The sequence below is a fragment of the Vulpes lagopus genome, chromosome 6 (genome assembly GCF_018345385.1).
Source record: "Vulpes lagopus strain Blue_001 chromosome 6, ASM1834538v1, whole genome shotgun sequence".
In the NCBI taxonomy this organism is placed as follows: domain Eukaryota; kingdom Metazoa; phylum Chordata; class Mammalia; order Carnivora; family Canidae; genus Vulpes; species Vulpes lagopus.
In genome coordinates this window covers 72,520,201-72,541,786 of record NC_054829.1, presented here as the reverse complement: position 1 = coordinate 72,541,786, position 21,586 = coordinate 72,520,201, and the positions used below count along the sequence as shown (strand labels likewise).

Genomic DNA, 21,586 nt, shown 5'->3' with positions numbered 1-21,586 from the left:
AAGTGTTTCATCTGTCTCCACAAAAGGAGGGCTCCCCATGAAGCTCTACCATCCCCAAGAGCTGCCTCAAGTATGGCAAGGGCGGGGCAGACAGGAACCGAGACCTCCCCTGTCCACAGGCTATCATCAGCCCCACGTCACTGAAACTTCCTCTTGGCATCTGCTCCCTGTGTTCCCATCAGCATCAGCACAGTTGGCGTCTCCTTGCGCAGAGGATCGTGCAGACTTCCTGGTGGACTCTTGCAAAACTTTCTCGGGGCACAGGGCCAGCACTTCAGAAGAGACAGCCACAGAGGGAAATGCCCACGGCATTTACATAGACAAATACCTTGGCAGCTTGTGCTGTTTGCATGAACAAAGGCCAAGGGTTGAGGACCTTGAGCATGGGCAGCCCTTGGGAGGGAGGCTGAGGTGGCCCTGCCTCAGAGGGGGTTGATCGACAGAGCAACTGGGAACCTCCAAGGTGCTCCCTTGGGCTTGCCTGGTAAAGGTCTCCAGAGAATAAGAGGGTTCTTGCCTCTCTATTGGGTAGTGACCCTAAGGGATCAGCAGGTCTGATGCCTGCCAGGGCCACAAGCACACGGGAGCCCTCGAGCACCTGTCAGGAAGGCTGAGGACAGCTGCCTCCACGACTCACTAGGCTTTTGGGGCAAAACCAAGGGCATCAAGGAAAAGAGGCCTCCCCAGAGCCCCTGCTCATTGGTTGGCTTCATGGTCACTGGTGCAAAACGGTGATGATGACTGGGGAGGGGTTAGGAGCCCTGGCGTTCAGCTTTGACCTTGGGCACATCCCTTATTTAATCCTTATGGCCCTATAGTGTACATAGATCACCAAACTAGGTGGCAGTGTCTGAAGCCCACCCCCTGTTCAGCTCTGGCCACCACAGTCTCTGATACGGTCTCCGTACATCTCAATCTCCTGACCCTCCTCTGCCGCGGCTCCAGGTAAGAACCACCACTTGACATTGTCCATGTTTGCCTGGCCATTTGTCCTCCCTCCACCCCGTGTGGGTTCCCCCAGGCCACATCCTGTTTGTTCCTGGACTCTCAGTGCCTGGCTCAAAGCTGCACAGTTCACGCTGCTGAATCCACGCATGTGACAAGAGAAGGCACAAGTCCCGTGGGCCATGGCAGAGGTTGCCAGCTGCCCCCCATGTGCATCTTCCTGGCTTGCTTCTCAGCGTCATCGGGCCTTTTCCGGAGCCAGCTGCCCGGCGGCACTGTCTGACCTCAGCAAGCGGGGCCATTCCCCGGGACCTGCCACCTGATCCAGGTGTCACAGAGTAAACGTGCTTTGACACAGTCTGAACCGGTGACCGTGCTCCTCCTCCTGGCCCAACTTGTGTCCCTGAGTCACCTGGCCAAGGCCCCCAGTCCCCTGTCTGGGGCTCTGGGTGAGATGGGCTGCCCACGGTGCTTGTGGAAGGGGTGTGTGTTTGCATGCACATGAGCCCAGGCGTCCACGTGGGTGTATGTGGTCCGTGTGCTGTGTGCTTGTAAGGCAATTGGTGCATCTCAGTGGGAAGGCCTGAGGGCCAGCAAGCCCCACCTACACGCCATGCTCCGTCCAGTACTGCCAACGCCCAGGGCCCAGAGCTCACGGTCTCCTGATGGCAGCCGCAGCAGCAGCGCTCTCAGGGGCGCCTGCACGCTCAGTGGGTTGAGCACCCAGCTCTTGGTTTCGGCCCAGGTATGATCTTGGGGTCATGAGAGCGAGCCCCACGTTGGGCTCCATGTTGGGAGTGGAGTCTGCTTCACATTCTCTCTCCCCCTCTCGTTGCATCCCTCTCCTGCTTACACCTGCTCTGTCTTCCTCTACTAAATAAATAAAATCTTAAAAAAAGAGTCAATGCTATCAGTGTAAAATAACTAAGACTAGTTACTGAACACTTGAACTGGTTATTGAACACTTTCTACCATTACTGGATGTTAAAGTCATTTCAATTTCTGCCGAATCTCAAAGCTAGAAGAGCAGGTGAAAATACTGCACATCCTAAGGAGAAATGTCAGAGTAGGTATAGATTTGGAGATGAGCCTGCGGGATTCAAGTCCTGCTCTAGTGTGTCCTCGCTCTGAGACCACGGACACAGCCTCTGTCTCTCTATGCTTCAGGCCCACATCTGGACGTTGGGACAGTCACACAGACACATCAGGCCCCGGCCACAGGATGGTTGGAAGAATAAAGGGAGTGACGTAGGGACATAGGGATGGCACTGGGCGTGATGCTGGCTGTGCCCCGCTGCTCAGGGGCTCCTGCAGCTGTTACCCACCACCTGCGGGGGGGGGGGGCCCGGCCAGCTCTGTCTCTCTGGGCCCCCTCACCACCAGACTGCATTAAGCACCCTTCCCAGCCCCCAACTCAAGCCAGATGGGGGTCATGGGAACCATCCAGGGCTGTGGTTCCCCTGGCGTTAGGAGTGCAGACAACAGTCCCAACTGTCCTGGAGAAGCCTACACAGGGCACCCCCACCACCTAGAACCACAGCAAGGGGAGGGACGCTGGGAGTGTCCTGTTGGGGCACCTGCCCTGTCGAGGTGCCACCTCCTCCTCCCTGCCCCTGAGAGGTGTGTGCAGGACAGAGCGCCAGAGGATGGTGAGGGTGCTTCGGGGTGGCCAATGGCCCCATGGAGGGGCCCTGATGCCCACGCCAGGGAATGGCCAGTGCAACATCTTCAGGGGAACTTCCAAAGAACCCACAAAGCATCCCCGTAACGCAGACACAGCACTGACGCCTGCTTACAAAGGCAACAATCTAGTGAGAATTGGGTCCCCCTAATGCTCCCGCCCAGCAGCTGCACCCCCGGGTCCTGGAGGAGAAGCCAGAGGCAGCACAGTGAACAGCGGGGGGAGGGGAAGCTGGCTCAGAATCCTCACCCCTAGTCAGGGAAGGGGAGAAGCTACACTGCAGAGAGGCAGAGGGGTAAAGTTTCTGCTGAAAGCAGCTGGGCTGGATGTGGGAGGAGACAACTCCACAGCAGCTCGGAATGCCTGTCAGCCCTGCGGGGGTAACCTCACAGCACCCAGGAGGGCACAGGTCTGGAGCCGCAATGTGAGGGGGTTAGTGACGCTGAGGGTTTTAGCTTCGCCTAATGCTGCCTGTGGGATGGAAACAGTCGCTCTGTGTCCCAGGCACTGGGCTAAGTAGCTGATCCCATCTAATCCCAAAGTAAATACTATGATCCACTCTCTACCGATGTGGAAATTGGGGCCCAGGGAGGTTAGGTGATGTGCCTGAGGCCGCACAGCTGGTGAGCGCTGGAAAGCAAGGGAAGAGGTCAGCCTGGCTCCACTGAGGGTGGAAGGCCCACTCCCAGGCACATTTCTCCGTCTCCCTACCCCTGAGTCCGGGGCCGCACAGGGCCCCTCACGGTGCCTGTTCTCTCTTCTGGGGCGCAAACCCTCGCTGAGTTCCTTCAGCCTCAGAGGCCCGACAGCCTCTTCTGAATAAATACTGAAGAACGCGGGCCCTAGTCAGTGTCACAGAGGGCACCAGCTTACAGCTCAGTGCTGTGAGTCTCAAGGGTCCCTGAGGGGCCCTGACATCTAAGTCCTTAGGGGAAGCTTCTGGGAAGGCTCCTCCCTCCTGTCCACTGGACAGTCAGCTTCCCCCACTGCCACTGGGGACCCCATACAGGCAGCCACACGGGGACCGCGTGGGGCTGGAGGGATCCTAGCAGGTGGTGCTCTAGCGACTGAAATCCTGCCCAGGCAAGCTCACCTTCTGACGATCTTCTTTTCTGCTCAGGGGGAAAAAATGCGAGGCAAGAGGTATCACTGGTGGTATTTTAAATCCCCAAAAGGGGCATCTTTGTGCCCTGTGGTGGGGACCCTCTGTGTCTGTACAAATGCGAGAGGCTGAACTGGAGGATGCGGGGGTGGGAGATTGGGTGCTTATGCTCCCAAAGGCCGCAGGACCAGAGCAGCTCCCAGGATGCAGGTTTCTGCAGGACAGCACAGAAAGCACAGACACAAATGCAGCTCCGTCCTCATCCTGCAGAAGCTCCTCTACCTTCAGCTCAGTCCCTCTTCTCCCAAGGCCTCTGGCTCCTAGACCATGTTATCACCTGGGACCCGGTCCTAGGAGGGTCTTGCCAAAAGCATCTCAGTGAGGCTGCAGGCACCAGGGGACTAGCCCCGGGGACCTTTGCGAATCTGTTCCAACCACTGCTTCTGAGGTTTCCCTGGTTTTAGACAGTCCCAGCCCCTGAGGCAAGGATGGGAAGATTCCGCCATGAGGGAGGGAGGTGGTGGTGTGGTGGTCCTCTCCCAGGCCCTGGGGCAGGCGGAACCCCTTCCAAGTGGGCGAGCTTCCATGGGCCAGAGCTCCCCCCACCCCACCACAGCGCCCCCAGGGGCCGCACGCTGCATGTGCAGAGATGCGGATCCCTGGCTGAAGAAGGGCCCCTGGAGATGCCAGGCCCTAATCCCCTCAACCTGTAAATATTCCCTTAAAGGAAACGGGATCTTAGCCTGTGACTAAATTAAGACTCTTGGCATGGGGAGATTATCCTGGATTATCTGGGCAGGCCCTGAATCCAATCCTACGTGACCTGGACAGAGAAGGGGGACATGATGCACGAAGAAGCAGAGGCACTGTGACGGAGGACGCAGGGGCAAAGCGATAGGGCCACAGGTGGGGACATGGTGGCTGCCTGCGGTGAGCTGCAGGATGCAAGGCGGGGCTTCTCCCCTAGAGCTCCAGAGGGGCTATGGCTCTGGGAGCTTTGCTTTCAGCTCCGTGAATGCAACTTCAGGGTTTCGGCTTCCAGGACCATGGGAAAATAAACGTCTGTTGTCTTAGGCCACCATGTTGTGGTGATTTGTCACAGTGACCACAGGACGCTGACATGGTAGGCCTCAACCACCATCATCTGGAAGAGACTCTCTGGGTAGGAAGCTCCAGAATCCACTTGCCGGGCCAGTGCCCGAATTCCCACCAAAACATGAAAAGCATCGTTCTAAACGGAGGGTCTCCAAAGAGGTGCGTCCACCCCAGCACTGCCAGAGGTGAAGCTCAAGAGCACAGCAGCACAGGAATTAACAAAGAAGCAAATATGTTGGGGGACACGTGTCCTAAAATCTTTTCCTGACACAGTCAGGGCTATCCCATTGAACTTTCTGCAACAACAGGCATGCTCCTCACCTGAGCTAACACAACTGCCCCAGGTGACCACCAAGTGCTTGAAACACGGCTGGTGCCATGGAAGTAACATAATGTTTGGTTTCATATCATTTTACTTCATTGCAAAGGAGAGAGCCAGGATGGTGACTCTGGGACGCCACAGATGGCGCCCACCTCTGTGAGGACACCATGACATTTCCTGCAACGTAAGCGCCACGAGGGCGGGGATCTGGGGGATGGTTCCTCCGCTACCCCATTTTCAGTTGCTGGAAGCACAGAGCAGGTGGTAAGTATTTGTCAAAGGAGTGGATGGACAACCAGATATGGGAGCGTCTCCTCCAGGCAGAAGACTGCATCTCAGCCTAACTTCTCATTGTGCAATGAGGACCCAGAGGCTCACCCAGGAGAAGCAGTTTTCATAGAGCTGCCCAGAAGGTAACAGGAATCAGAACCTTGAGGTCTTCACTGCCCCCTACTCTCCTTTTCTCTCCTCACACCTGCCCCTCTCAGCTGCTCTCCTACTGGTTTCTAGAAGCATGTGGCAGACTAACAACACAAGCATGGTGGAAGATGGTAACCATCCCCTCTTACCCGCATGTAGAACTCTCGGCCCTCATTGCCAGACTTGATCTGGAAAATGTAGTAAGCCCCAGGATAGCGGGTTGTGGCTTGCATTTGGAAGATGTCAGCAGGAACGGAGCGTCCCGACACCACATCCATATCCCGGTACAAGATGGTGAAGGGCTGGTCTCTGCAGCCGGGATTCTCAGCAGGACACATACAGCGGCTATTGAGGAGGGAAATTGCGTGAGAATGCGATAAATCCCTTCCAGATGCTCCTTTATACCTACTTCCTCACTAAGACACTGGAAAGCCAGCCACCCTTTTATCTTCCACATGCTGTACCTGTAGATCCTCTCTGCCCCTGGGTCTCCTCTAAAAACTCACCAGAGTGTAGGTGAAACTCCCTGTTTCCCAGAGAATGGCCTATTCTGTCCAATCAGATAGTCCTGCCATGAGGGCATAAACCCCAGATGTCTGGTTCGCAGAACACTGGCCCTTCTCTAATGCGTGTTACATTTGTCGCACATTTACTGGGCAAGACACGTCACTGGCCACCTAGCCCTTCACTCCCCCAGACATGTGTACTCACAACGAAATTCTAGAAGTGAGGAAGCACATTAGATGGGCAGGAATCGGGCGGTCCCTGTGCACTCCCCACACACGTGGCCTGCTCTGTGTAGAGCATCACCTCATCTTGGCGTTCGGTACACAAGAGCTCTGAACTCTCTAAATTAGCTATGTATTAGGACCCGTGTGAGATGCTTTGGAATCGTAGTGATAAATGAGATCCTGACCTCAAATAGTCCATCTTCCAGGAAGAGAAGTAAATCATGGACACAAATGTCTCTACTACAAAGTGGCTAATGTGAAACACCAGCACGGTATGGTTGTAATACAATGTCACGATTCTCTTCCCAAGGGCTGCCTGTTGTGGACACCCCTGCATGTCTCCCTCGGCACCCCATCTCTCACCTCCCCCCAAGACACCCCCCAGGGGTCAGAGCTATCACGGGATAGGATGTCTGTCAGGACACGCTCTGATGGGCACAACTAGGAGTCAGCCTTGTCTTGTTCCTGTCACTCTCCTCAGGCTTCCCATCTAGCTTCCTTTTTTTTTTTTTTTTTTTTTTTTTATTTTTTTTTTTTTTTTTTTATTTTTTTTTCCCATCTAGCTTCCAAACACTGGTTGGTTCTATCTCCGGACTACCATCCAAATCCAAGCACCCTTCCTCAGCTCCTTAATCACTGGCCACCATTGTCTCACCTGGACCTCTGGGATGGCCTTCTAATAACTCCCTCCTGCTTCAGGCCATTACAAACAGGCCATCATCAAACAAAAACCAGATCTGTCTCCATCCTGCTTGAAGAGTCTCCAGTGGTCACCCCTTCCCCTTGCTACCTGACTAAAAATTGAACACCCACCTTAGCCTATACGACCAATGGGGTCTGGCCTCTGTGAATTTCCCTCCCACCCCTGCCCCCTTCGCTCAGTAGGGCTGCAGGCCCCTGGACCTCCTCCGTCCCCTGAAGATACCAAGCTCACCAACACCTTGTAACCCTAGCACATACTGTTCCCTCTGTTCTTCCACTCTGTTCACACGGACTCACCTTCCCATTCCAGCTCCGATGTCATTGCCTCAGAGGGGCTGTTAGACTCCCGAGTCTAGACATTTTCCTTCCGTAAATTCCCATTCCTCCTGCTTCTAGCACCCATCCCAGTCCATTATCACGTATTCACTTATGGGACAATTTGCCAAATGTCTTTCTCCTCCTTATCATAACAGCAAAAACCATGGCACCTGGCATAGTGTCTGCCCCGTAACAGGAGCTCAACAAACATCTAATAAAGAAATGTATAAAAATAATTACTAAAGTTGTGTTTTTTTTCAAGGCTGATCAAAATAGCCAAGTCAAAATGTCCCTGGTACCCAAATGGCCCCTTAGAATGGCAGGTGTCCCATAGAAAGAATTGCTCCCTAAATGAAGAAGCTTGCAGGAGGGCGTGATGACTGGCAGCTGAGGAGGATCACAAATAGCGGGGGGGCGGGGGGGGAGGTAGTGGTGCCAAGATCTGGGATGCATCTGTGTGGCGGTGGGAGAAATGCCTTCCACACGGCAGAAAGGGGCGCATGCAAATCAGGGGGCTGGGCACTCCAGAGTGTGGGTAGAGGTGAGGGTCAGCCCTGAGCAGGTTGGCAGGAGGACAGGACCCAGGAGCAAGGAAATGAGCTGGAAGGGGGTGGCTGGAGTGTGAGGGAACAGGTCCCAGAGGCAGGCAGCTTCCAGTGGCATGTGGGGGACCTCATGCAGGGCATGCGGGCTGTGAGTTGAACTGGGTCCACTCCCCAGGCACAGGCGAGGGTGGCCTGCAGGATCCCAGGGAGAACCAGCCCTGGAAGCTGGGGTGGGGGGCCTCCCGACACTCAGTTCAGCCTCAAAGGGCCCAGGGCGGCTGGAAGCGTGGCTCTTAGCTACACACAAAGCCGTCTGCAACAGACCCCCACCTGCTGGGCCCTGTCCTCCTTTGCCAGCTTTTGTTCAGGGCAGGAGGCACCCTGCAAGCTGAAAACTGCCGTGGGATGCTGCGCTCCTACAAGACGTGATGCATGGGTCCGGCTCATCCCTTTGTCTCCAGGGCAAAGAATGGGTGTCACTCGGGGTAGTAAACATGTTGACAGGAAGACAGGAGGGCAGAAGATGTCCTGGGTGTGGGTGTGTGCAATCGGCAATCTCTGGGCAGTGCGGTTCCCCAGCAGGGCCGCTGTCCTTCACGCCGCGCTGGCAGCCTCTGGAGCTTGGCCCTCTCCACACTCCTGTTTCTCCCAGGACTTACTTGTCGCTAATCCGAAGATATGGCTCCTCACAGCGGATGGGGTCGATGCACTTGAAGCCCCCCTGCAAATTGTAGCAAGTCTGCTGCAGGTTGCACGTGTGGTTTCCGTGCTCACACTCGTTGATATCTGAAATGCAGGGTAGAGGAGAGGCTAAAACGGGACAGCACCTTCCGAGATGTGTGCACTGTGGGGGTCGCCTGGGCCTTTACCATAGAATTGCGCGTCATCTGGTACGATAGCTACTGGCCACAGGTGGCTACTGAGCCCTTGAGGTGTGGCCGCCAACAACTAAAATGTGCCGTCAGTAGAAAACACGCACAGGTTTCCACCGCTCAGTATGAAAAAAGAATGCGGTATCTCATCAATAGTCTTTATATCGAGTACATATTGTAAACATACTGCATTAAACAATATATAAAATAAAATATATTCTTAAAATTAATGGTACCTATTTTTTAAAAATTCACATAAGGCTCCTATTTGTAACTGGTTGTACATTTCTATTGCCCAGCACTGACATGGGGAATTCTTGCCTTTGGTGTTCAGGTAAGGAAGGTTCAAGGAGCTGAAATGGGTCAAGGCTCAGCCACCACCTGCCCCTGCATTGGCCCAGCAGGTGGGCCGTGGGGCTTGAGGAATCTGCCCAAGCAGCCATCGGAAGGAGATGCACCTTTTCCCAGCCTGGGGTCCCAACTCTTAAAGGGACATGGCAGTCAGTCGTGTGAGTTCCCCTGGAGGCCGTGCTCCCGGAATCAGTAGAGAAACACTAAATGGGGTCCTCCCAGGGGTCATAGACACTTCCCTGGGGCAGCCGGACCGGCCTTTTGGGGTGCCACCCATGTCTGTGGAGTTCATCATAGAAGCAGAAGTGGCCGTGTCCTTTCTGAGGCCAGAGAATGGGTCATGGGATCAGGCAGCCAGGAATCCCGGCCAGAGCCTGCTGCCCTGGGAGCCCCTGGAACCCACTCCTGCCCACATCCTGCCTCCTTCCCGGTGACCCCCACCCCAGCTGGGACCCTCTGGACGGCCTCACCCTGGCAGCTTCGGTTGTCCTCCAGCAGAATGTAGCCAGGGGGGCAGGAGCAGAAGTACGTGCCGGGCTGATTCACACACTCGTGCTGGCAGAGGAACTCAGAGAAGCTGCACTCGTCCATATCTGGGGGTGACAAGTCACACCTGCTGCTCATAGTCCGTCAGACCACCCGGGGCTGGGGGTGTCACTAGTTTTTTCTTCAGCTCTCACACTCTCCTGACACAGATGGTGGCATGTCTGTTGCTATGAGGTTGGCAGTTTACTTCTTGCACATTAAGGTGACAGGGAGCTCACGACCCACGAGGACACCTGCTGACATGTGGACGGCTCTAACTGTTAGCATATTCTTTCTGACAGGGAGCAGAAGCCTGTCTCCAAATTTCCAACACTCTCTCTGGCTCAGCTACACTATCTACTCATCACCGACTCATTCTGCCCAGCAGGTAAATATGACTTCCACTTCCACTGGAGTTTTCTGGGTGCAGAGCTCTTCCCCTGACCCCAAGAAACATCCCCTGACCCCAGTCTTCTGAAAGGGCCACTTCACTAGTGCCAGTGGCCCTCAAGTCACCCTAAAATTGAGAAACAATATTATTTCTAAAAATCGCAACTAAGAGGGACATATCCAGGAGGTCAGGGGATGTCCACGGTGTCCAAAAATCTCCTTGAGAGAGAAAAGTCCGCAGTGGTATGGGGTGGGTGAGTGCATCCTCCCTGCCAGACCCGCCTGCCCCAGCAGGTCGTGGGGCCACGGGAAGCGGGAGCCACTGAACTCGGAGGCTGTGGCAGCAGACACAGAGGGCGGTTCGGGGGAGCCAGCTCCTCCTCACACACAGAGTTTGGCAACACAGCCCCCATTTGAGCCTCATTCGATACGCGGGCCAAAGAAAACATTCATTTACTGTTTCCCAAAAACTTGCTTTCACCAGTTCCCCCATGTGACATGTCCTCGGATTGCTCCCTCCCTCCCAGACCACTGGAGGCTGGAATCACCCAGGGAGGGTGTCAGTGCAAACAAGGAGGCTTGTCCCCCACTGGCTGATCCCGGGTGTTCTGTGCCTAACGCCTCCCCTGTCAGAGGAGGAGAAACGCCTTGCCGTCTCTCCCAGCGGTCTCCGGGCAGGGCCTAGGAGCCAGCAGGCCCGGGACGCTGACATGAAACGTTAAAGCATGCTCAGCTAGGCAGGATCTGCTTCCAGCAGCTCCCCTCCTGCACCCCGCCTCCCCGGAGCCCTGCAGGACTCCCAGTCCGGGCTCAGCCCCTCAACAGAGAGTATCCTCCGGGATCTCTGTTATGCTCCTAGATTCCATCCACATCTCCCGCACAAGTGGTGGCAAAACCTGTAGCTCCCAAGGGCTTCACGTGCCTCATCTTATTTTATTTTTTTAAGATTTTATTTTTAAGGGGCACCTATGTGGTTCAGCAGTTGAGCGTCTGCTTGGGCTCAGGACGTGATCCCAGGGTCCTGGCATCGTCCTGGCATCAAGTCCCAAATCAGGCTCCTGCATGGAGCCTGCTTCTCTCTGCCTGTGTCTCTGCTTCTCTGTGTGTGTGTCTCTCATGTGTCTCTCATGAATCTTCTTTTAAAAGATTTTATTTTTAAGTAACCTTTACACCCAACATGGGACTCAGACTCACAGCCCCCAGATCAAGGGTCACATGCTCCACTGACGCAAGGCGCCCCATGTTGCATCTGGTTTAATCCTCACCTCAGCCCCATGAAGGAAGCGTTATTACTAGCTACATCTTATAGAGAAAAACTTGAGGACTGCAGAGGTTAGGTAACTTGACTAAGTTTGTAGATAACGAGTAAGCAGGAAAGCTGGGATTTGAAGCCAGCCAGCCAGCCGGCTTCCAGATCCTATGACTGGTCAACACAATGCTGTAATGTCTCCCTCAGCGATCATGCTTGGGACTTAAAATCAGCAGATCTGAGGAGTTCTAAGGTTGGGGGCTGCTCCAGGGCAGACAGAGAAGGCAGCACCTGCCTCCACCTCCTGCTGGGTAGAGAGGGGCCCCAGCAGGCCCACTCGGTTTATCCTGGGATCTGCAATCCCCAGGGCTTGACCAGGGCCCTGGCTCTTGTCTCCACCAAAAAGCTCAAATACAAGCCTGGCTTCTGGCCAGGAGCACCCTTGAGGCCACTTTCACTCATTGACGTGACAACCTGCCATGGTTCCCAGGATCAGCTTAGCTTAGCAAGTCCCCGAGAGATAAGACGACGTAGCCAGAAAGGAGCTGGTGCTGCGTAGATGGGCCGTACTAGCCTCGGTAGCACTGAGAATTACAGTTCCTGCAAAAGAGGAGGAGCAGAGAAAGGGGATATGCAGAAAACAAAGTCCCTGTGTCGCACTGTTTATCCTGGGCCAACCCGACAGCCTGTGGTGGCCAGGGGTCACTCTAAGTCTTAGGAAGGTGGAAGGTGGGTGTCATGGAGGAGAAGAGGACCATTTCTGGTAAATGAGTCATGTGAAAATCCTTCCCAAACCACCAGGGATGTAAAAGTCTCTGAGGAGCCAGAAGTCTCTTACCCTTCTGCCCAGAGAAAGTAAATTCTTTTAAGATTTTGTTTGTTTATTCATGAGGGACACAGGGAGAGAGAGAGGCAGAGACACAGGCAGAGGGAGAAGCAGGCTCCCTGCAGGGAGCCTGACATGGGACTCGATCCCGGGTCTCTAGGATCAGGCCCTGGGCTGAAGGTGGTGCTAAACTGCTGAGCCACCCGGGCTGCCCGAGAAAGTAAATTAACATGGAACAGCACAGGTCACCAGTTCTTCTCATCTTTATGGCCACCCTAGTGACTTGGCCAAGGAAAGCACTGAATGGAGCTAGGATTTGAAACAGCTCCATCCGTCTCCATCACCCTCTGGCACCACCCCTGCAGATGGCCGGTAAACACCCATGGATGTGTACAGACTCCCAGAGAAACAAATAATCCTCCTCATAACGCCAACCTTTCCCCACTCTTAGTCCTTAGGGGGCCATGGGAGGAACTGAAATCTAGGAGGAAAGTAGCTTTTCAGGCCTGAAGCTACGTTTTTCGTTTCTGGGGCAGACATTTAATCCGCCTCAAGCTCTCTGCCACTGCTGCTTGGGCTCTGGCCTCCTGGGCCCTGGGAAGGGGGGCTCGGTTGTTCAGAGAGCTCTGTCCCCACAGCACCCCGGGCCTCGGTGAAGCTACCAGACCAGTCTCATTCACGACCTGGGTCAGTTCCCGTCACAGTGAAACCAGGATTAAGGAACTTTCCATTCAGCAGGACAAAGATTTTCACGCCCTCGGGTAGGGTTCGCTTATTTTGAAGAATACAGCGGGACATCTCGTTGATCTGGACTGTGCCAACTCACAATTGCTCACAGGGCCAAAAGTGGACGCAACGGGGTTGACTTTAAAACAGTATTTACAAAAAAAGAAAAAAAAAAAAACAAGAAAAGAAGGGGAAGCAGGAAGAACAGAAGAAAGAACAAGCTGGCCGTGGCTCCGCGCAGGAGGCTACCAGGATTCATGCGAGTGAAAGGCCATCCCCACTCTCATGGCGTGTAGGAGCTTACAAGGTTCTCATTACAGGTTTCATAAGGAAACCAGAACGACATTCATAAGACAGCGCTGGCAGAGACTCACAGCTTCTTGGTCTTGGACGGGGTTTATGAAGGGCTGACAGAGCCACAATATGTTCTCACAAATGATGAAGAATTCATTCATTCAACATTCAGTCATGGTTGCTTTGAGCACCGCTGATCGTGTGCACGCTGTGTGCCCGGCCTGGAGCTAGGCCGTGTGCATCCGTACACGTCCAGAGGTTCACGGAGCCTTTTTACTTACACACATGATCTCGCTCATTCAGGGCCCCACCCACCCTCCCCCATGACAGACCTACTATACTGACACCACTTCCCTCTGCGAGCACCACCTCCACTACCCCAGGACTCGTCAGCGCTGGGTAGGGACAGATAATTCAAACCAGTACACAAACCCAGGTGATTCCTTTCCCTCTTCACCCCACATCAGACCCTAAGGACAGCTCTGCTGGCTTCTGCATTCAAGGCCAAATGATAAGGGAGGGGGCCCTACTCCATCTTCCAGGAAGTGACTCATCTCTGCTTGGTGTGATCATGACCCCACTGCCCTGGGAAATATCCCAAACTGGGGATGCGTCTGGGAAAGGAGAGGAAACACCTGTAGAGGATGTTTCCTCGCCTCCCTCACCCCCCTAGGAGAGATGGAAGTCACCAAACGCCAAAGCCCGTTACCACTGCAGTGAACGCCATCGTCCTCAAGTTCATATCCTGGGTCACAGCGGCAGATGAAGGAGCCGTAGGTGTTGACGCAGGTTTGCACGCAGGGATTCTCAGTGGCGCACTCATTCACGTCTGTGGAAAGCAATAACCCATCACTGGCCATCCTCACAACAGAACAGTCCCACTGACGAGGCAGAAAACGCACCGGCCACAAAATCTGCTGGCACCAGGAGACCAGATTCCCAGGCTCCAAGGATCTCAGCCAGGACCCACCAGATCCGGAGCGCAGACCCCAGAGGGTTCCCGGGAGGACCAGGGCCTCTGTGCTCAGAGGCTGGAAGGGTTGGAAGGCCTGTGTACACATCAGACCCATGTGCATGCATGTAGCCACATACTCCCCCTAGGAAGGCCAGGCTCCAAGGCTCAGCCACAGGAGTTTCCAGGCAACACTTGCTCTTTCTCATCACCTGCTGCATTATCTTGCTGATTGGCTCTTCCCTCACCACCGATGACCTCAAAGTCTCAAGTCAAGGGATAACCATGACCCTTCCAGTAACAAGTCTATCACTGCTAGAGACTGAATTGCGTCCCTCCCCAAAATTCCTATGTTGAAGCCCTCACCCCCACATGACTATATTTGGAGATGGGCACCTGGGAGGTAATTAAGGTTAAATGAGGTCGTACAGGCGGGGCCCTGACGATAGGACTGTGCCCTTATGAGAATGGACACCAGAGGGCTAACGCTTGCTCCCTCAGCCACGTGAGCACATGGTAAGAAGGCAGCCATCTGCGGGCCGGGGACAGAGCCCCCACAAGCGCCTGACTGTGCTAGCATCTTGCCCTTGGGATTCTAGCCTCAGGAACTATGAGAAAATAAATTTCTGTTGCTTAAGCCACCCAGTCTGGTATTTTATCACAGCAGCCTGAGCTGAGACAAAGGCTCGTTAACAATGTCATTCATTAGGACCAAAGGATCTCACATGTGCCAAACCCTTCCAAGGACCACAGCCCTGTCTTACAGGTCCAGTGGGTTAAGGAGAGGACCACAGAGGGGCACAAGGAACCTTTTAGATAATGGAATATTTCATCACCTTGAGCGTGGTGATGGCTGCATGGGGGTCTACAGGTGGCAACGTTTATGAAATAATGTGCCTTTAATGTGCACTTGATTGTACATCCCTGATACATCAATAATTTTAAGGTTGCTTTGAGGTTGGGAGATATGCCCAAGTCCCTGAAGTGACAAGACCAGAGCTGGAACTGGGACCTGAGTTGGGGATCCCCCCATAACACCCATGAGTTATCCTGCAGAGTTCAGCGGGGTGAGGGGAGGGGAAGGAGGGAGCCCCTTTCTGTACTGGCACTGGCTGACCCTTTTTAAGCACATCCTCTCCCTAGCCCTATATGCCAATGACCCAAGTCCCAGCTGAGAGAGTTTCTATCCCCTTGGAAGTCAAGGTCAACCTCTTAAGGCTCTAGACAGCAGTTTGGGTGTTTTCAGAGTGAGACACCTAAATAGGGAACAGCTTGAACTTTTCTTAATGGGGAGAGCTGGTCCTGGGCCCACACAACTCCTGCCTCCTTGGAGCTTTTAGAGGGAGTAAAGAAAGAAACAACAAAACAAAACAAAAAGCGGGGCTCTGCAGGGAGGGCCCAGTGAGACCCCAGTCTTCCCAACAGAGCTTGGAGGCTCTGCACCCCAGAAAGAAGCCAGGAAATGCCGTGGCGGTGGGCCTTGGAGTAAAGTCCAGGCAGGATGGCACTGCCCAGTTTTAGGGCTGGTGTCCTTGGCTTCCGGCCACATGCTGACCAGGATGAGGGAGCTGTGGCCTGGCTCTCTAAGCTCTCAGCTGCCCCTGTGGAGCGACAGTCCCATAGCCCTGTGCCTCCTGGGTCCCGCACACCTGAGTGCCCTGCTGAATGAAGCAGGAGGATTCCAGGAGCTCAACAGAGAACATAACACCCTGTTTAGGCCGAGGACGCTGCTGACGCAATGTCCCAGTGGCTGGGGGCCGGTGTGCAGGCCTTGGCGCGCTGTGGACTTGGCACCGCCAGGTGTCTCACCTGCGTCTCATCACAGGCCTGTCCCTGAGACGCCTGAAGGACACCAGGCGTCAGCTGTTCTCTCTGGGTGCTGGAAGCGCCTCGCCAGCCTCTCAGTGGAAGCCACGCTGCCCTCCCAGCCCAGGCCCGCACAGAGAAGCCGCCTCTGCCCTATGTGCTCCTCCCAGCACCCAGGGCCCGGGGCTAGGAAGGGCCCCTGTCCCATCAGCTCCCTCAACCTCCAGGGTCCGCCTGGTTCTCAGAAGAAAATCGCCTCCCCTGGCAAGAGGAACTCGGTGGAGACTTCTGGAACAATAAGCAGAACCAGCTTTGGAGGAAAGACTTACAAAGAGTCCAGGATCAGCCCCTTTAAGGGCCGATGCCTTCCTGTTTACCCAATGATTTAGATACGATTAAGCTAATGGAAACATAATATCTTTCAACCAGCTGGCGCCAAGCCCTCTGCCAGACCTCAAATGGTGTGACAAGGAAATGGGCCCTGCAGAACCTGGTGGCAAGTTCCAAACAAAGCCTTCATTCTGCATCTCCAGTCCCACCTCCACGGTGGACAGAGCCAGGCAGGGGGCTAGAGGCCCAGCCGGGGCGGGGCCGGGCAGCTCTGGCACTGACTCCTTGGGCCTGGAGCCTCCATTCACCTCTTGGGCAGAAGAAACCTCCAGATGGAGACTGCAGAAGGCATGTGTTGTGTTTTCTCACTTATCAGTATTTGAAGTGATCATGTAAAACTCAGAGAAGGCCTTTGTTTCGGGGCACCTGGGCAGCTCAGGTGGCTGCATGTCCAACCCTTGGCTCCCGCTCAGGGCTCGGTCTCAGGATGGTGAGATCCAGCCTCACATCAGGCTCTAGGCTGGGCAGGTAGCCTGCTTGAAACTCTCTCTCCTTCCCCCTCTTCCCCTCCTCCCCCTACTTGCTCTCTCTCTCTCTCTCTCTCTCTCTCAAAAAAACAAAAACAAAAACAAAACCTCTGTTTCACTGTTTGTTTTTTTAATTTATTCATGAGAGACACAGAGAGGCAGAGACACAGGCAGAGGGAGAAGTGGGCTCCCTGCAGCGAGCCCGATGTGGGACTCGATCCCAGGACCCCAGGATCAAAGGGAGACACTCAACCGCTGAGCCCCCAGGGGCCTCTGTTTCACTCCGGTTTTGTGGGGAATGCTGAATCGTAAATTATCATCACCCCCTGGACTCTGCTAAGGCACAGGCCCTGCTAGCATGGGTCATAGGGAAAACTGGAGGGAGAGCCATGGAAATTGCCCATGAAACCCCTGCACAGAGGGTGTCTACTGTGTAATTCACCAAGGCTCAAGAGCCCTTCCTGACACACAGCCCCCACCCCGCCCCCCAAGCATCAAAAATTGAACTCAGGCTATAGGACATGTGTGAAAATTTCCAATTAGCCCAGAAAGCTGGCAAGCCCTCTTCTGGAAAGTAGACACATGGAGAGAAGCAAATCCATGAAATCATAAGCCCCAGTTGATGGATGATTGTGGTGCTTTTTTGAGATGTTTCCCATAACCTTAGTTTGGACCTCAAGGTTCTGTAAGCACAATGACCATGAGCAAGAACAGACACCACAGAAACTGTCAGACTCTGGAGCAGACAGCGTCTAGTGTTTCACATCGCGTTCGAGTTATCGTTTGCGTCACATACCTTGGCAAGACCTTCCATCCTCGTTGAGGGTAAAGCCAGGGTTGCACGTACAGGAATAGGATCCAGGAACATTTGCACACAGTTGCTGGCAGTAGCCGTAGCGACATTCATCAATGTCTGGAAAGAGAAACACTAGCAAGGTGAGACATTTCTTCCCAATCAAGGGGTCACGCCCAGCATCATGCATGCCCACCTCTTCGAGAGCAGGACCATGAGAGGAAGGGGAACTAAGGGGAAGCCAGGACCCACTGAATGTCAGGGATGGTGATGCACTCCGGGGTCTAAGGCTCCATCCACCCACCACCCTTCCTGACCTGTCTCGGTCCCATGAACACCTGCACCTGTCTGGAAAGTTGTAGAAGAAATGTCTGCTCAGACAAGGATGCGGGGCAAGACAGCCTCCAAGATTCTGTCCAACTCCAATCTTCGATGCTAAGATTTACCCAACATGAAGAGTCTATTCTAAGACTCTGAAGAGATGTCTCAGCACCTCAGGAAGGGACAAGTGGCTGAGAGTGCAAGAGGAGTGCACAGTTGTGCTCCAACAGATCCCTCGCCAGCTCTTAGCCGTATCTGTCTAGCTCTCAGGAATAAGAGCAAGGGGCCCTGGCAAACAGCAGCACCACAGTCTGGAGACTGACGAATCCAGTGATACAAGGATGCCGGGCTTCACCTTGGATCTCCTGCTTGCACGGAGCAGAACTAAAACTCTGGGCAAGCATACCTTTCCCAGCCATGGCTGGCTCACCCTGAGCAAGCAGTTCTGTGGGTGAATGGAGGCTGCTTTTAGCAGATCTGGGCAACCTGTCCTTGCTGCTGACATGTGCCAGTCAACGGGGAACCTGATGTCATTGAGAAAGCAGTCCCCATTACCCCAAGTGAATGGGCTGATGGGCAAGAGGATTCACTCTTGTGGGATGGGATGCCTCAAGTGACACCCACAGAGGGAGACCAAGTCCTCACCCGTCCAGGCACCTGCTGTGACCAGTGGATCCAACTGCGGCAGTAACTGGGCCTTATCACATTATACCCATCTCCCCCAGAGGCTTCCTCCTGGGTCCCCGGTTCCTCTAGAATCAGAATCCAGCCAGGGCCCTGGAGACCAGTCCAGAACCTGTCCTTGTACCTGGTTTCTACACGCACTGCCACAAACGAGCCTACCTTCACCTACCTCCACCTAACCTATTGCTCAGCCCCTCAGAGGCCGTGCTTAGCCCTTGTGACTCTGTTCTCTATCTGAGCAGCAACCACCTGGAACTCAGCCCTCCTCCCCAGGACCCACCAAGTACTCTGCAGTGCCTGCTGGGAAAGCACACTGACAGTTGCTGGTCCTGACTGTTTCCAGGTCAGGGCACAGTCACTGAGGCCGGGAAGGGCCCCCCTCTGCCTCAGGGTACCTTGCAGGAAAAGCAGCCCCCAGCGCCTCCTTTTTTCTGCAAGAGCCTCCAAGGTGCACAGAAGGGGTGGTAGACGGGCATGGAATCCAGGTTTTGGAAGGCAAAGAAGATGTGGCCAGGAGAAGGCATGAGCTAAGCCACAGTTGGGAGACATCTTCACTTAGGATGTGGAGTGTGAGCAGGCTGTGCACGTGGTACCACGTTAGGGCTCCAGGAACATCCCCCCCAAAGCTTCAAGCCCTGTGGGAGAGTACAGCCCTCCCAAGGAGAGAGGTGTCCCAGGTCCTGGTCCCCCTCAGATGGGGAAGGGGCCCCCGGCCCTGAAGTCTCCTTCATGGGGCCCGTGTCCTGCTTGCCCGGTCCTCTCTAGCCTCCCCTTTCCCTTGGAGGAAAAACTGGACTGAGAGAGAGGAGCCAGATTTCAGGCCCAACTCACTCACCTCAGCTTTGTTCAAAATGTTCCCCCTCTTTGAGTCTCAGTCTCCAACTCTATAAAAATTGGATGACATAATATCTAACATCCCTTCCAGCTCTGAGAGCCGACATATTAAGTTCCCACACAAATAACTCACTCACACTGATCTGCTTATGTTCACATCAGTAACATCAAATTTTCCATCACCACTAAGGTTGGTTAAAATGCAGTGACCATCATATTCACAAATGCCCGTGTGCAGCCCGCCCTTCGGTGCCTGTGCCCAGGAAGGAGAATCCCGCCAAGTCCAGTCTAGCCTGTCAGGCCCCCAAGATGCTTTGGGCAGGGCTCTAGAGCCGACCAACACTCAAGTCTTAATCAGGAGTGTCTTGGAGAAAAAGAACCTTCTTTCTTTCTTTTTGTTTCCATGATGTTGTTTGGATTTGTTTCTCGGCTCCTCCAGGATGGATTTTTCGGGCATCAGAACAGTGTCTTAGAGAACTTACACTGCTAAGGCTTTTCCAAGGAAACAGAGCATTAGAAATCACACCCTAGAAATAGAATTGAAGTGACAGCAAGCAATTGCTATGAATGCATTCACTTGGCTGGAGTGAAACCAGAGGGGAAGAAAGGAAAATCACCCTCCAGTAAAAATAAACTGAGAGATCAGATAGCAGATGCCAACTGCAAGGGGCAAAATTCTCAACTGGCAATGACTGATTCCTTGGGAATAAAAAAAGACCACAGCTGGGGGGTGGGTATTGGGGGTGGGGGAGTGTCAGGATCTTCTGATCCTGATTTGGGACTTGGAATGTTTCTGTGACTAAGCAAGGGTTCCCCCCCTCACTATGATGTCGACCTAAGATAGAATAATCCTCACCCCTCATCACTTCCTGCCTGGGATGCCAACGTCCTGAAGACAGGAAGTGAGTCTATGGAAAACCAACTGTGGGCCCTTAAACATTACATTCAAAAACTCCGCTACTGGGCAGCTCTTGTGGCTCAGTGGTTTAGCGCCACCTTCAGCCCAGGGCGTGATCCGGGGGTCCCTGCATGGAGCCTGCTTCTCCCTCTCCCTGTCTCTCTCTCTCTCTCTGTGTGTCTCTTATGAATAAATAAAATCTTTAAAAAAAAAAAAAAACTCCGCTACTGACACTGACGGTGACAGTCACAGGTGGTTTGAAAAGGGCCGGGCAAGCTCCGTAGGCTCCTACCCCGCTGGCCCCCACCCAAGAGAAGCCCAGCACCCTCAGGCCAGCCGGCTGGGCTCTGGTTCTACAACACCACCCGCAGCCATCGATTTCCCAGAGTCCCTGCAAGCCCCAGAGAGCGGTTACCTAAGCATTGGCCCTCCAGAAGCCAGTAGCCGTCGGTGCAGGAGCAGGTGTAGCCTCCTTCTGTGTTGATGCAAATCTGGGTAGGGTTGCACTGGTGAGAATCCGTTGCACACTCGTCCACATCTGTAACACAAACATGTTCCAGACAAGGTCACCTACACTTACCCAGAGCCCTGGAGCCGCCGGTGGTGCCAGCTGCTTCCCTGTCCCGCTGCGAAGGTGATACCAGCTACAGGCTCCATCCAAGGAGATGGAGGTGCCTCCCTGGTGGATACCACACGGAGGCCCTGACTGTTCTGTGGGGGGCAGACCTCGTGTGCTGCCTGGAGATCCACAGAAGAAAACGGCCACGAAGGGTACACACATCCCTGGGGACTCGTCTAGCCTCCCGTCCTATCCCTTTCTGAAGGCAGGTCACCTTGAAAACAACCATGACTCGATGTGGAAACACATCTGGCCGCGGGCGCATTCACTCAGGTGTTAAGGGGTCTGTGGTGCACCTGCGTGGGAACAGCTCCCGCTCAAGGAAGGGAGTGGTGGAGCCGTGGGATTGGACCCTCCATCCACGGAAATCCTTCAGCCTGGGCCTCCTGCCCTGCCACAGAGCCTCACGGGGCCCTGTGGTCTCCCTGTAGCTGCAGCCCCCAGGGCTGACCCGCTGCCCTCCAGGCAGTGCCACCTGCCCACAGCCATCTGTTGGCTTCCCTACACATTCATCTATTAACTCACTGCATGTGACCCTTCAAGCGCCCGGCTCTGCCCGGCCCTGCACCTGCGCCTCCCCTGTCAGCCCGCCTTCCTGTCTGTGCTTCCTCAGGGCACCTGACTTTTGCTCCCCTCATTACTGCCCTCGGGTTGGCTCATCTCCATCTTTTCCTCCAAAAGGACCACTTGCAATTGGAAATACTATTAAAAGCTACTCACTGAGGGAC

General features: G+C 54.3%; 1 protein-coding gene and 1 long non-coding RNA gene across 2 annotated transcripts in view; both read right to left on the bottom strand.

The window, feature by feature from the left end:
• Window positions 1-21,586, bottom strand: part of FBLN5 (fibulin 5) — a 68,728-nt gene that overhangs the window by 2,491 nt on the left and 44,651 nt on the right. Inside the window, exons 5-10 of the mRNA XM_041758514.1 lie at window positions 20,655-20,777; window positions 17,506-17,622; window positions 13,804-13,923; window positions 9,555-9,677; window positions 8,521-8,647; window positions 5,715-5,910 (exon numbers count right to left, since the gene is read on the bottom strand). Coding sequence (XP_041614448.1) covers window positions 5,715-5,910; window positions 8,521-8,647; window positions 9,555-9,677; window positions 13,804-13,923; window positions 17,506-17,622; window positions 20,655-20,777 — 806 coding nt within the window. The remainder of the gene's footprint in view (window positions 1-5,714; window positions 5,911-8,520; window positions 8,648-9,554; window positions 9,678-13,803; window positions 13,924-17,505; window positions 17,623-20,654; window positions 20,778-21,586) is intronic.
• On the bottom strand, window positions 6,796-8,512 carry LOC121493031. Its single transcript, XR_005988367.1, has 2 exons — window positions 8,192-8,512; window positions 6,796-7,527 (listed from the first exon to the last, which is right to left on the bottom strand). It is a non-coding gene; the product is annotated as an uncharacterized LOC121493031 (long non-coding RNA).